A 14,845-nucleotide genomic window follows, 5' to 3' on the forward strand; every position below is an offset into this window, starting at 1 on the left:
CACGCCCCTTTTTCTTTTAATTTCACCAACTCCCAAAGCTTTCTGATACCTTCCTCTTGGATATGAGCAGTACTATTTTGGCTGCCTGTACTTGTGAAATAGAAGGAGCAAGTGGTTACCTTGCAACAATATTTATTCATTTAAAAGATTCCTTAGCCGCTCTGCATTGCAAATGTATTTCCAGAACAGGGAGAAATTAAAACATTTCCAGATGCATTATACAATTACAACCAGCCAGCTAAAACAGCCATCAGTAGCGGCACTGAACTCCACCAAAAGCCTGGACGAGTAACCCCTTCTTCAGCTAGCATTAAATGACTTTAAAGAGTTGGCACCAGCCACATCTCGGTGAGGAGGGAATTCTAAAGCTGGGGTGCCACAGTGCTTTGGGGTGGAGTGTTTCTGTTCAGGATTCCAGTGGCAGTCAGCTTTTCCTATCCAAATAGTAAGCTCAGTCTTCCTTGGGCTGTGGTGGGTGGAATGCCCAATCCAATCTACATGAAAGTTTTGGATTTTTCCATTGGTTTCTAGGTGCAGCTCTCACTTCTGTTCCTGGAGAGCATGTAAACTTCTCAGTGTAAGCTTCCAAAGAGCATATACAGACAATGCGATAGTTCACTTTTTATTTTTTTTCAAGATGCTCCATTCTATTCCTCCTTCACAACAGCCAGTCAGCATTCTGTAGGCACTTAGTCATCACTGGGATGTTTGGGGAGAGGGTGTTCACCTAGCCCCCAAATATTTTTCTGGTATTTTTGTAAACCTCAGGTTTTCCCTGAGTACTCTTGAATGTGTGTTTCGGCGGTGTAACTACAAGCACTTGAATACCTGAGATCAGTATAAATATAGATAAAACGTTGTAGTGCCAGTCACATTTCTTCTGTTTGCAACTGCATAGATCTGTTCAATATATAGTTATACATAATAGTGTCAAACAATATTTCTAACTGGCCTTGGCTTAGATGATGGAGACCAAATTCACTTCAGAACAGGGCTTCTGTCCCTTTTAAGAGCCCTGAAGGTGGGCAACTTTCAGTGGTTGTGGGATTCAAATCATTGTAAATATCTGTGTTGGGGGAAAAGCAGCAGCTGTGTAATGTCTGCTTGCAGAGCTTTATCAACTCCCTGGTCTTAAACAGAATATTAACAACATTGTTAACACAATAATGGGGCTCTTATATATGTAATTAGATTTAAAAATAAAATAAGGAATTTCAAAAATGTGGGCATACTTGAGAGATGGCTGTATTCTCCCTCTCTGTAGGGTAATGGACACTTAAGTACCATGTTCCCTTACTCTAATCATCTTCTTCCCTACATTTGCTGTTGGTTGCAGGACCTGCAGCGGATACATACTCTAAAGTACTTTAAAGGTCCCATAGTGATCATGTGAGCATCACTTGGAGTGTTCAGTGGGCTCATTCAAGTGCACATCTCACCTGCAAGTCTCACAGGGTCTGTGCTCATCTTCTGTATGATTCCAAATTCAACTTACAAGGTTAGACTGGTAGCTCATCTGCAGATGATTGGGGTTTGCTACATAAAACCCAGTACAGCTTTTACATTCCCATTTTTTCTCATGGCCATTTCCTATATTTCTAGTTTAGCCTTAAATTCTACAACTAGTCCTACAGAAAACTGTCAGATGAATTGCTCCTACTTGGTCCATTGTCTCAGGTTCTTGCCAGCATTGGGACATTCACTGCACACCCACAGACACACTGCATTCCGTTCTGCAGCTCTCACACCAGTTTCCAACCCTTGAGATTACAGATATTATCCTGCCTTGTAACAAACACTTAACCAAATGTGAGGATCCTCGTATTTCTTTTTGAGAATGAGACAGCTTTTCTTTAGAACCCAATATGGGTAGCAGCAATCCACAGAAACTAGGTAAGATTTTCTCAACAAGTCAAAGAGAGTAAAAAATGGTGATGCCACTTCTTTCATATTTAAAATGTCAAATCTCAGAACAGACTTTGTTATGAAGTTGCTCTTGTAGAAACTAACAATTCCTATTTTTCTTGAGCCAATGGCAGGGTGTCATGTGACAATTCCTTTGTAACTTCCAGGGATACATTTCGGTGTTAAAAGCATCGACTCCCAACTTTTCAAGGTCTTACTAAGTCATTCTGAAGCATTCAAATATGAATCTTTCCCATGGCAAACAATTTCCACAAGCAGCACATCTAGGGGCTTATCTAAAAGCTTTACACAGCCATTAATCACATATCCCATTTCATAAGAGGCTTTCAATTTTTAATTGTGTCTCACAATATTTAAAATATATTGCAGTTGTACCTTATTAAACTTGTAGTCATTTTTATGCCTTTACTGCTCTATTTTTTTTCTGTGAGAGCTTTATCTTATAGGTAGCAACCATTCACAGATTGATTTCTTGCTCTTCTTAAAACCATTTCTGATTGCTAACTACAAGACTTTTGTACAAGGGCAACTTGTCAGTGGTAATTATGATCACCATCTCAAACATTTGATCTTTTACTCCCTTAACTACTGGAATTCTCCCTTCTGAGGTCCATCCTCCTTACTTTTAAAATTACATTCCCACCCAGTTTGTTAGTTTTTCTAATCTATACTCCTGCCTTTCACATTGTACTCTAATAATTTTCAGAACACCCTGAAACCACAGGAGAAATATGTCTCAGATTTAATTTGACAACTATGAAATATGTCTGATTTCACATCAAATGCTTTTTACTCTGCCCCTGCTTATTATGTGTTTATGTGAGAAGATAAATAGCTCTTCTGTTAAACAAGAGGCAGGCTTCTATGTCACACACCACCAGAAATATTCCCAGGTACTGCTCCTTAGAGGCAAAACAGCAAGAAACAGTGGGAGAGCAAAGCTACTTATTTCAACAACATTCCTCCCTCAAAGCGCTGTGATTGGAGAGCCCTGGTAAAACCAGTTGCTCTTATTACAAGCTAAATTTGTCCATCACAAAGGAAATCTCTCCTCGCCCTGGCATTTTCCTTGTATGGAAAGCTTAGAGAAACAGTTTTGCTTTTAGCATACACAATGACTATATTCACACATCCTTTTATTTTAGAAACAATGAATATATCTCACTTCTTCCAAACTAACCTGAAGACAGAGCTACCACAGCAATGGAAATTATAAAGGGGAAGAAATGGCAGCATAAGAGACAGTGAGGCCAAACATCATTTTACTGTGGTATTTTCAAGTTTGTTCTTATGAACACAGCTGCCAAAACACAATTAAGAAGAGTCCAATTTTCCTTGAATGATTCATGCAAGCCATTGTATTCTGCAATGTGATAAAACCTTTGCAAAGAATTTGAACCTGCCAGAGTAAAATGATAATGCTTCACGAAAAATAACTGAACTAATTGATGTTCATCGTAGCCTTGTAGAACAGGGAATACCAAAACAGAAAGAAAATACAAATACAGTCACTGAAGAAGAGCACATTTGCAAATTTGGGGCAGAGCTGAGGATGTGAAGTCAGTAGCACAGCAAGAAAATTGAACAACTAGATGCACATTGAGTGTAGGAGCTACAGAATACATCCTCAGTCTAGTCTCATCTGGCAACACTCTTCGGATGTGATGCAGAATTTCTGTGTTTCAACGCTGCCCATTAAAAAGCTCAATGCTCAGATAAAAATAGCATGGGGAAAAGTCTACGCTGAATGATATCTATGATACCTGTGCTTTCTTCATGGAATAAGCCTTTTGGGAGAGGGGAGAGCATTCAAATCAACTTGGATCCACCTGTCACCCTTGGAGTGGAAGTGCAGTCCAGTGCTTTACCACCCGATTCTGTTGCATGTGAAAACTGGGCCAGGGTCTCTGATTTTGACGGGGTCAGCGCTAATTCTTTATTGAAAAAATATCCCCCCAACTGCCTCCCAGTCATTATGATCCCATGTAGCCTTGAATAAATAAATTCATCAAATGAACTGATGCCTTCCCTTTTGTTGGGTTATTTCATCTGCCTAATGTTTGTGTTGGTAGCCACATGGCAGCATGGGGTAGAGGCACTGATCTGCCCTCTTGGCAATTTAGTCACTGCAGCCGGTGGAGGGGAGCATGGCAGCGGGGAGGGCGGCTCATTGTAGCAGCAGGACTACTGGATTGGCTCAGCTGCTACGTTTGCACCATTTTGATCTCCCTTCCCCTTTCCAGCATGCAGCAGTGATTCACCTGTTGGAACATTAGTTAATCACTTCTGCCCCACAATGCCATCAACTACGTAGTTTGGTGAATTATGAGCCTGTTTCTGTGTAACTGTAAAAGTCTATCATAATGCTATAAATTGCTGATGTTTCACAGTTTTGTTTTTGGTCTTTGGTTTTGTAATGTATTGGGCAGTTTGATTTGTGAACCACTCCGGGATTTTCTACATTAGGAGCGGTATACAAATGGACCTTATAAATAAATAAAAACAAAGAGATTGGGGGGGGGAATCTTGTGTGAAGGCTTATTTGCATAATCGTTTATCTCAACATGACAGCCTCTTCCCTCCCTTCCACTTTTAATTTGCTTGTATGGTCAACACACACAAAAACAATGTGACATGACACAATCAATCAGAGCTGCTAAATGACATATATTACCTTGCCACGCCACGCCACATACTAAAAATGTGCATTTGTAATCAAGTGGATAATAATAGCAATTTGTTATTAAATAATTATCCCATAATGACCATCTTACTGTAAAATAATGTAATAAGAAAGCACTAGGAGGAAAGGTTTCCACCTCCTATCCAAGACTGAGTGCCTGAAGAGACACCACCCAGAGAGTGAGTTTTCTCTGCCACTTCTGATGACCTGCCCTCCACTTCCTTTGCCTGCAGTCACGAACAGAGCCAGTTTTGCCCCACAGCAGGTGTATGAAGCAGACAGAGCAGCATCAAGTGATCCTATTCCTATAGTCATTGCGCTGGAGCTGTAAAATCAAAACGGTTGCCTTCAAGTTAGGATCCAGCAAGCCCGTTGGTTGTGATTTTATTGAGGATTACCAATAAAATGCAAATCTCTCATACCCTATTCCTATGACTAATCAAGAATCCTAAGTACAAATACTGTCTCACAAAGGGTCCTCCTACATTTTCCCCAGCATTCCTGAATTGTGAGGTTCAAATGAAATGTTCAAAATGTGGCCTGGAAAGAAAGAAAAAAATCCACAATATTTCAGACTGGAGGCAAAAAGTGTATTTCAAAGCCCTGAAGCCTTTTCAGATGAATTCCCTCTGGCACATTCCTCTGATATATTGAAAGGGACGATTCTGTTGATCATACCCTTGGCAGTGTTACTATTCTGGCATTATGACACCCTGGAGATTTCTGCATGCCAGAAAAATACCCAAGTCCTCTGCATTTATAACGGAGGCTTTATAATTGTGCTCAGATCCTTTCAAGAGCAGCCAAGTGCTAAAAGTTTGTGGATGAAAGTTACAGTGATTTTTTTAAAACCAACTATTAAGGTTTCAGGATGTCCCACAGTTCAAGGGAGGGTATTGTATTTCATAGCAGAACTCCACAGAGCAGTTACAACAGTGTCAGTGCCTAGTCTTTGAAAGCTTTAGCTGAAAATTTAATAAGTAATTGTGTATTTTAACTTATCACCAACTCTTTGGATCTAACTTATAGTGAGTCTTTTGGGGGAACCTCAACTGACTGCCAAGAAATTCCTTATCAGAGAAAAAGAATACCTAGAGAACTCAGACATCACAAAAAAGGGCTAACCCTACCAGTTTGGATGTTACCTTTTTTGTGGGAGGGAGACTCAACTTGGTTAGAGTTGCAGTCACACATTACTCTCCCATGCACTCACTGTGGGAAGAAAGTTATGTGGCTGGAGTGTAGTTTCTTATGGCATCTTCCTGATGCTGCAACTGTAAATCACAATCTTTTGCAAGTAGAGATCCAAGAGATTGAGTAGGATACCACATTCAAATGAAGAAGCCCCAGTCTCCCTGACAGGGCTGGCATCAGGGGTGAGCATTGCTGGACCCCTGCCGAGGCCCCCACCCCTGGACACTCCTGCTCCTCAGCCTCTTTGGTCACCTTCCCACTCCCTTTTGTGTTATGTGTTTTAGTTGGTAAGCTTGCCCTGTTTTAATTGTGTGTGCATAAGCTGCTTTGGCTGAAGAGGGGGTCAAAACACTCCAAATAAATAACTGGTTATGGGCAAGATGTGTAAAAAAGTGTAAGGCAAGATGTATTTCCAAACTTTTTCTACACTGGGTGTGGTGTTTCAATGCAACACTACCTTCAGTGCAGCACCAGAGTCCCCGACAACTCTTGTATAGCTTATATTCCTTTGCAGAATTATGACTGAACCATCACAGATTTAATTGCATCTACTCTACCAAACATAATTTTTAACGTATCACATTTTTGCCTACGTGAAGTTCCTTTTGTGCGTGTTAGAGAAAAAAAGTTGCACAGGTGAGGTATAATAATGCAAATGCTTCATTTGCTGTGAGTCAGAAGCAGAAACATCTGCAGCATGAAGTAACCAAAGCTGAGCTTGGTGGCCTTTGCAGCAAAACGAGCACAACTTTCTCAGTTGTCTTTTTTTCGTGCTCTTTCAAAGTTTTCAGTTATATAATGCTGCAGAATAGAGCTGATTGAACTAAACTGATTCATGTATTTGTTCAAGGCTAACTAGCTATCCAGCTAGGTGAAATGAAGGGAAGCTGTCTGTGGTGAGCCATAGCTGGAAAAAAAGCACCTGATCACAGCCAGAGATAAAAAGCCTGGAGAATATTTGGAACTGAAGGGTGTGGGGAAGAGAAGTACAGCACAGTGAGAGGCTGAAAGGCAAAGTAAGGAGAAAGGTAAGGGGGGGGGGAGGGATGCTGCAATTGGTTGATTGCATGTGACATATGAAGGAGGTTTTGCCACAATCAACCTTGGTACTGTTTGAAAAACAGCTGCAATCCGAAACGTATTTAGCAGGAAGTAAGCCCCACTGGCCACAACAGGACTTACCTCTCAGCAAACATGCAAAGGGTTGTCAGTAAGTGGCTACAAAAATCCTATACTGACTACGCTGCTTACATTACTCTTTAAAGCTGAAATGTTTGTGAATTCATGGAAGTGTTTTAGATGGTAGAATTATCATTTCTTTGTTGGCAGTCTCCTAAGACTCTTACAGTGGACTAAATATTTAAACTGAATTTTCATGTGGAGTCAAACATTTAGTTTGTATTTTATTTTCATTCTGGGTCACAGGTACAGGCATTTTGGCATAATTTTGATTATATGCAGCTGCTGGGAGAAATCATCCAAAAAGTACAGCTTTAACGACATCAGCAATACCAAACAGTGCACTTCATTTCCCCCCCTAAAAGAAGTGTTTGTTTTGCATGTTTTTTAGCTCAAGGAGAGCATGATTCTGTACTGTGTGTGTTCGGGTGCAAAAGATTCAATTTGCATGAAAAGGTGAGCTATTAAGGATCTTGCAGCACAGGGCAGGCTGAGATAGCTCAGTTGGTAAAGCATTAGGCTCTTAACCTCAGGGTTGTAGTTTGAGTCCCACATTGCTCAAAAGCTTTCTGCATTGCAGGAAGTTGGACTAGATGACCCTCATGGTCTCTTTCCTCAACAAATTCTATTATTCTAAGTCAGGGGTAGGCAACCTAAGGCCCGGGGGCCAGATGCGGCCCAATCGCCTTCTCAATCAGGCCCACGGATGGTCTGGGAATCAGCGTGTTTTTACATGAATAGAATGTGTTCTTTTATTTAAAATGCATCTCTGGATTATTTGTGGGGCACATGAATTCGTTCATTCCCGCCCCCCACCTCCAATATAGTCCGGCCCACCACATGGTCTGAGGGTTGGTGGACCGGCCCACAGCTGAAAAAGGTTGCTGACCCCTGTTATAAGTTGTAGGTTTCTTGCCAAAAAACCTCTACTGGCATAAGCAAGGTGTAGCCTCCAACCTGCTATTCAGCTCATATGGGATCACATCAGAATGTAAATGCCCAACCTTCCTCTGGTTCTAACTTAAATCAAAACCACACTGTTCCACCTATTAATTAGATATGAGAAACCAGAGGTTTCAGGAGGTTCATCCAACAAGTACTGCAAATCTCACCACAACCTTGGTGGAATCTACACACATATAAAAAAACACATCTAGTGTCACATTTGTATACTGCACTTTACAACACATTTAAAATGTTGTGGTTTTTTTTGCAGCTGTATAGCTGAGTTCCTAGACACCCATTTGTTAAACAACAGATTCTTTTGGGCAGACATGTGGAAATTGCCCTTTCAGAACCATCTTTTTGTACAATTAGATTTTCCCACCTAATTCCATCCCCTGCGTTCTCCCACAATTCCTTTTACCCAGCAGTCCCTCCTTCCATTCACCTAAGCTAGTAAGCTTCTGGGTAGTATCTGCCTTATAATCAACCACTTCTCCAGAACATAAGAAGAACATAAGCAATGATCAGTACTAATTATCTGTCTTTAAATCCTCCTCTGCTGCCTTTTCAGATTTACCATGAATTTTCGCTTTCCCTCCTCTCCAACTGTGTTAGAGACTCATCTCTTTCTCTCTTCCTGGGAACACTTCAGTAGTTATTCCCATGAGCGTAGCCAGGATTTTTGTTAGGGCCAAAGTTGTTGAACTTTTTTGCCCTCCCCCCCCCCGGCTATTCCTATGGTTATTCCCAGCATTCTTAATAAACTACAGTTCCCAGGATTCTTTGACAGGTAAATTAATGGTGTGTACACAGCTTTCCTGATCAATGTGGAGGAAGGTGGAATCTCCCAAAACTGGGCTTGAATAACTTAATATGTAACTTCAAGGAAGGAATATTCCCCCTGCCTTCCCCCAGCAATCCAACTCATCTCACATTGCTCCAGAGAAGCTTTCAGGAGCTGCAGCAGGCCAAGAGTTTCCCTCCATGAAACTTCCTTAACATATAATAGGATCCAAGCCAGCATATACAAAATGCCCAGAGCTATGATTGATCCGTGGGTTACTGACAGCATGTGCAAACAATGTGCACTCAGTTTGTGTCTTTTTTAATTATTTTCTTTATTTATTAAATTTACATTCTGCTTTTCCTCCCAAAGAAGTCCAGGGTGGCAAATGAGCCATAAAACAACGAAACAGGTCTGCCTGCTACAAAACCTGATAGTTGTAAGCCTCTTAGCAGATCCACACCATACATTTAAAGCAGATCCAATGCACATTTAAAGCAAAAGAATCTTGGGAACTATAACTTGCCCCTCAGAGTGTTACCACAATTCCCAGAATTCTTTGGGAGAAGTCATGTACTTTAAACATGTGTGCACGTTGTCTCCTGAGGAAGACGGATGCCAACCAATGTCTAAATACCAATTGCTATGAAGCACAGAGCGGGAGATAGCAACCGTCTTCATGTCTGGGTCGTGGGCTTCCCAGGAGGCATTGGGCTGGCCACTGTTGGCAACAGGACGCTGGGGCTGCTCAAACTTGGAAGGTTTTCACAGAATCTGCATGCCCACACATCCACATGTGAGCATAAAATGCCACCCTAGCTCACCCCATCTCCAATTTAATTTGGATTTACCATTGCCATGGAAAATCCATTTAAAAAAAAATAAAAAACCCTGTTTCCAGCAACACATTTGTGATGGCTGAATGACCCATTTGCAGTACAGTGGTGCCTCGGGTTACTTATGCTTCAGGTTACAGACTCCGCTAACCCAGCAATAGTACCTCAGGTTAAGAACTTTGCTTCAGGATGAGAACAGAAATCGTGCTTCAGCGGCGAAGCAGCAGCAGGAGGAGGCCCCCTTAGCTAAAGTGGTGCTTCAGGTTAAGAACAGTTTCAGGTTAAGAACGGACCTCCGGAATGAATTAAGTACTTAACCCGAGGTACCACTGTATTAAGCCCCCATCTAGAAGGAACATGATGTTCTTGGGAATTGCTTTTCTCAGCAAAATACAAGGAAAGGCAAAGACCGTGACTCTCTGTATCTTGACGAGAAAAGCAGCAATTGAAATATTCATATCCTTCACGAGGCAGAAGAACCAGAGTGCAAGCAGTAGTAGCATATGAAGGAGCACCAAGATTAGGGACATTTCTTTTAACATACTGCAGGGCAACAAAGTGTATTTTTGGTGCCATCTGCCCCAGCACATCTTACAGTATTAACTGCCGGACATGACCAAAGGCTAGTTAACAAGCTACCATTTTTGTATCACCCTAATGGGCTGAAATGAACCAGCCTGGTTATGAGGCTGGTCTAAGGCATCAAACGGGGCCTTTCAGCAGGCAATTGAACATCCCTCTCACACAGACCAGAGGTTCTATATTTAACAAAGCTGGGCAACTGAAATGGCTCTTCAACCAGAAAGTAATTATTCAGTTCATGAAGCACACTGCTGTAAATCCTCCCTAAGATTCAAAAAAGGCAGACATATAAGCCACTTGATACTGAATAAAATCTTTTAAAAGGCCACATAGAAGCCATTAAAGTACATTCAGAAGTCCTCAGCTATTTCCCTAATGGGATTAAAACAGCCACACAATAACTACAAGAAACACGAGGAGAAATTACTGCTAGAAATAAAACGCTGGGGTCTCTACCAGGCAGAATGAATGCCAGTGTGCTAAAGATGCCAGCTGTCCTCAGCAGACACATTTGTTCTGGAAATGCATTTCCCTCTCTTTCATTCCCCACCTGGTCCAACTCACAAGCTGGAAGACAGGGTTATTGGGTACATAAAAACAATTAAACCTTATTTACTGGGATGCGATCAACAAAGCACACCAGATTTAAATTATTTAAACAGAAAAGCCACAAGCTAATGAAAAAGTATCCTTAGTTTTGAGCTATTTTTTTAACATTGTTGGTCATTCTAATGGACCCATAACATTTATACAGCCCTGTGCCCTCAGAGTGGCCACTTTTCTTCAATTAGTCTTGACAACATTGAAATCAATGAACATTGTGCAGGAATGTCAGATTTGGTAAACCTCAAATCCCACATTAATTCTTATGGCTATGGTTTGTTGTTTTCAAACACAAACACACAAACTCACGCACACACACACTCTTAAAAATATGGTGCTTCCAACAAAATTGATGAAATCTTTTATAACCTTAACATATCCAATGGCTATATATTTATTCCCACTGGAGAAGGATTCCCATTTGCTATTAACTTGGGATTTTACCGTTCAGCAACAGAAAAAACATTTATAACTCTTGAAGAATAAGAAGTACATTTATTGCCCCAGGCTGAATAATCTCTCATCATTATGTTTCTACGTACTTTTGGCAGGGCCAGAAAAAGAGAAAGATATGCAATGATGTACAACATGCAGTACAATACATCAGGTGTGCACTAATGCATTGGGACTAAACCTACCATCATAATCCTTTCATTTGTAAATCATTATAAAAATACATTTTGTATGCCAGCGGTTTTGTGCAACTTGGTGCTACTTTTATTTGAATTCAGTATTCATTTCCATTAAACAGCTTCTGCTATTCTTGCACCTCTAATGAGATGGAGAGTGGCCAGAAGTGATCACAATGAACACTACTAAACAGTTTAGGGGTCAGAAAATCTTTTGAATCCATGGGTACATTTGCAAACTGAAGAAACTGACGTGGTGACTACACACTCGGCAACCTACTCTATTGGCTACAGTGGAATGTTTTTTGCTAGGCCCCATCCGGTTGGGGTCCCTTCGGTGGGGAAGGGACCTAGTGGGCAAAGGCTTCTGCAGGTGCACCCTTGGGTGCCATGTTAATGACCCTGATGTAATAACAACAAGCTGGCAAGGAGAAAAAGAGCTACAAACAAGCTTTGTAGCACAGAGTTGGAAAAATAAATAATGCAGATACGACAAAGGGGGAATGCCAAGACAAGGCAGAGGACCCCATAGCTATTTCAACATTGCACTCTTCTAATTGTCAGACAGAATGATCCCCCCTCTTTTCCCCTCACAATACTACGAAGCCAAGCATGCCTCCTAAAAACAGTATATGATTTTGTGTTACTTACTCAAAAAAAGTTGTCCATCCAGTCTCATCACTTTTCGTTGCTAGGAGTCCACTGTTGCCATGATAGGTAAACAAGACTAGCTCCTGCCCTTGGGCTGTCATGCTTTTTAGACATCCATTGGTTCCTATAGTTAGCCAGATAACTTGGTTGTCAGGAGATACCACCCTCACTGGCATCCGGTTGGGATCTCGCCTTATACGAAGCGTATTTCCATTGCTGTCAGTTACAGCCGTGATGTCGTTGTCGTTACTGTAGCTAAAATTGTACAGATAGTCTCCTGTGACTAAACTCATTGTGTACTGATGGGTGCCGTTGACATCAAAGATGTAGAGTTCCTGATCGGTTGGAGAGGCAACTTCATAAAAATTCATTGAAGTCAGCAACGGTTTGTTCTTTGACACAGCTCGTATCCGAATATTTCCAAGATCAGCAATGTACAGCGTTCCATCAGGTGAAGCAGCTAAAGAAGATGGGGCATTAAGTTTGGCATCTTTAGCATAACCATCACCATTTTGGTAGCAGTCACAGTTAACATCATTTTTGCAATCACACTCGGAGGGTATTCCAGCAACTAATGAGATCTCTCCATCAGTTGTGACTTGTCTTATTCTGTTAATCTTTTTTTCATCGGTTTCTGTAATGTAAAGCACTCCACTGTAAGATACAGCAATTGCTGTGGCTGATTCTAAAGTAGTCTGTACAGCATGTTTCCCCACTGTGTACTCCACTCCAGGAACTTGGCAATGCATTGGCCTCCCAGCAGCAATACGAACTTGCCGATTTTCAGTAATCTGAAGAACTACGTTGTTATCTAACACGTATATGGAGTTATCCATTGGATTGATGGCCAAATCCGTTGGCCACTCCAGACGCACCTTTTAAAAAAAGGAAAAGTGTTTTATTAGCCAATTATTATCTTTAGCAATCATAGTTTTCTAACTGAACAAGTGCTAGAGATACCACTTTTGAAACAGCTCTCTGTTTTTCTGAAGTTACATAGAATTACATATATAAAAGGAAATGTGGTAGTTTAAATTATTGCCCCTAGGGTGAATATAAAGGGCAGGGGGGAATGGAACCAGGGAAACTGGAGTGCTGGAAACACTAAAACTGAACGCTAAAAACAATATTTTTATTTTCATTTCATTTAGTCCAAGAGCACATGTTTGTAATGGTCCTGATTCAGTTAATGTTAGTCATGACTAAAGGTGGAATCCTAACCATGTCTACTCAGAAGTAAGCCACACTGAATTCAGTGGGGCTTACTCCCAGGTAGGCGGTGTTAGGATTGCAGCACAAGTTAATTGTGCTAAGTTGTTCCATTGGTTTTAATGGGACTGAGTCACGACTATAATTCTGGGTGAATCTGGCACTTAGAAATCATATATTTCTAAACATAAAATATGCCAATGCTAAATAAAGGTAAGATCTTTTCCAATATGACACAGATTAATGTTTGCTATTATTTTTCTATCAGAATAGCAAGTCTCTTTGGGGGGAAACCATAGAAATCAATAGAAAAAGTTATCTGGTGTTGAAAAAATATATTACAGAGTTCAAAACTGCAGACTAGAGGGATTAGTAGAAGTTGGTATTAGAAACATCAGAATGTCAATACTTTTCTAATATATTTGCTGCTCCACTTGTATTTTATGACTGTACCTCTTGTAAATAATTATGGTCTTCTCTACTGTCCCTAAAACTTATTGTAAAGGTAGACATAAAGACACATTTTTAGGTGTATAATACTGATACTTATGTTCTTAGAATAAGCTCCTTATTGTGAAGATATAGTATAAAAAACATTTCGGGATGCTTCTAGACACCTGCTTATTCTAGGATTGGAGCTACAATATATACAATGCATGTCATCAAATTGCCAGTTGTATTTCCCCCATCTAATCCAGAATTACACTTTCCCAGGAAAAATCTGAAAAATACATAATACATAAACAAACAACCCATTTATGATATCTTAACTGTTTGAAAGGACGCTTTCTATGAATGTTTACTCAGAATTAAGTCCCTGTCCCCCTCAGCACTGAGGAGAGTGGCCATGGTGGCCTGGTGCGGTCATGGCAGGGTGCGACTTCCTCCCCTCAGCTTCAGCATGGCAGGAGGGGAAGCTTCTGTCTCCTCTCGCCTCAGTGACTGCTAGGACATGCTCGCAAGGTTCAGCAGCCAATTGCAAGCAAGTGGACCAGAGGGAGTACTTCCTCCTGGTCAGCTTTCTGGTCATAAAAGCTCAGGCCTCAGTCAACATTGGATTCTCGACCCTCTGTCCCTTGTTAATGTGGCTTAATGGGCTGCCTGAGGGAAAGTGAGCATGACCTTGCTGGACCTTGCTATGGAAGTACATGGGTCACCATATTTGGGGCCAGCGAAGAATTCTCCCTGCAGACCAATTAGGCCTGTCTGCAGGGATTTGCCTGCGCCAGAGCAATTAACATAACTTCCTGGTGGATAATGCATTGGGTTTGATCAGTCTGGGAGGCCAGGGGATGCCCCTCCTTGCTCTGCTGTCATGCAGTATCTCCTTAAAGGAGCCTGGGGTGCTACACATCCAGACTTCCATCTTGGGGGCTGATGGGCCATAATGTCCCCCCAACAGTGATCATGGGGGTCTCCTGTATGTGATGCACATTGCAAGGTGACCCTTAACCTTGATCAAACAGCAGTAACACTGGTTGATTTCAAGCTACTTACCCAAGGCCTACTCCAGAAGCTGCTGACATCTGTTATCAATAGAAGTTGTGGCCTGATTAAATCCCAATACTTCTGCCTTGTGTTTTTATTGTGTGTATGCCCTCAGCCTTGGCTCCACTGCCCCTGG

The 14,845-nt window shown here is 41.3% G+C and overlaps 1 protein-coding gene and 1 long non-coding RNA gene across 36 annotated transcripts in view; one reads left to right on the top strand and one right to left on the bottom strand.

Moving 5' to 3' along the window:
• The window catches only part of LOC308595189, a 66,920-nt gene that overhangs the window by 50,450 nt on the left and 1,625 nt on the right, over nt 1-14,845 (top strand). For 2 of the 5 annotated variants that reach the window (XR_014011887.1, XR_014011888.1), the window contains one exon: nt 6,654-6,831. The exons of 2 other annotated variants lie outside the window; for them this stretch is intronic. This is a non-coding gene — a long non-coding RNA (uncharacterized lncRNA). Of the gene's footprint in view, nt 1-1,836; nt 4,313-6,653; nt 6,832-14,845 lie in introns of those variants that run through there. One more of the 5 variants, XR_014011889.1, reaches the window with a different exon arrangement.
• TENM3 (teneurin transmembrane protein 3) overlaps nt 1-14,845 on the bottom strand; it is a 1,319,439-nt gene that overhangs the window by 18,686 nt on the left and 1,285,908 nt on the right. For all 31 annotated transcript variants that reach the window (XM_081208578.1, XM_081208577.1, XM_081208575.1 and 28 more), the window contains one exon: nt 12,013-12,887. In XM_081208578.1, the coding sequence (XP_081064704.1) occupies nt 12,013-12,887 (875 nt within the window). The remainder of the gene's footprint in view (nt 1-12,012; nt 12,888-14,845) is intronic.

This window comes from Podarcis bocagei, assembly GCF_964188305.1.
Source record: "Podarcis bocagei genome assembly, chromosome: 9".
NCBI classification, from domain to species: Eukaryota; Metazoa; Chordata; class Lepidosauria; order Squamata; family Lacertidae; genus Podarcis; species Podarcis bocagei.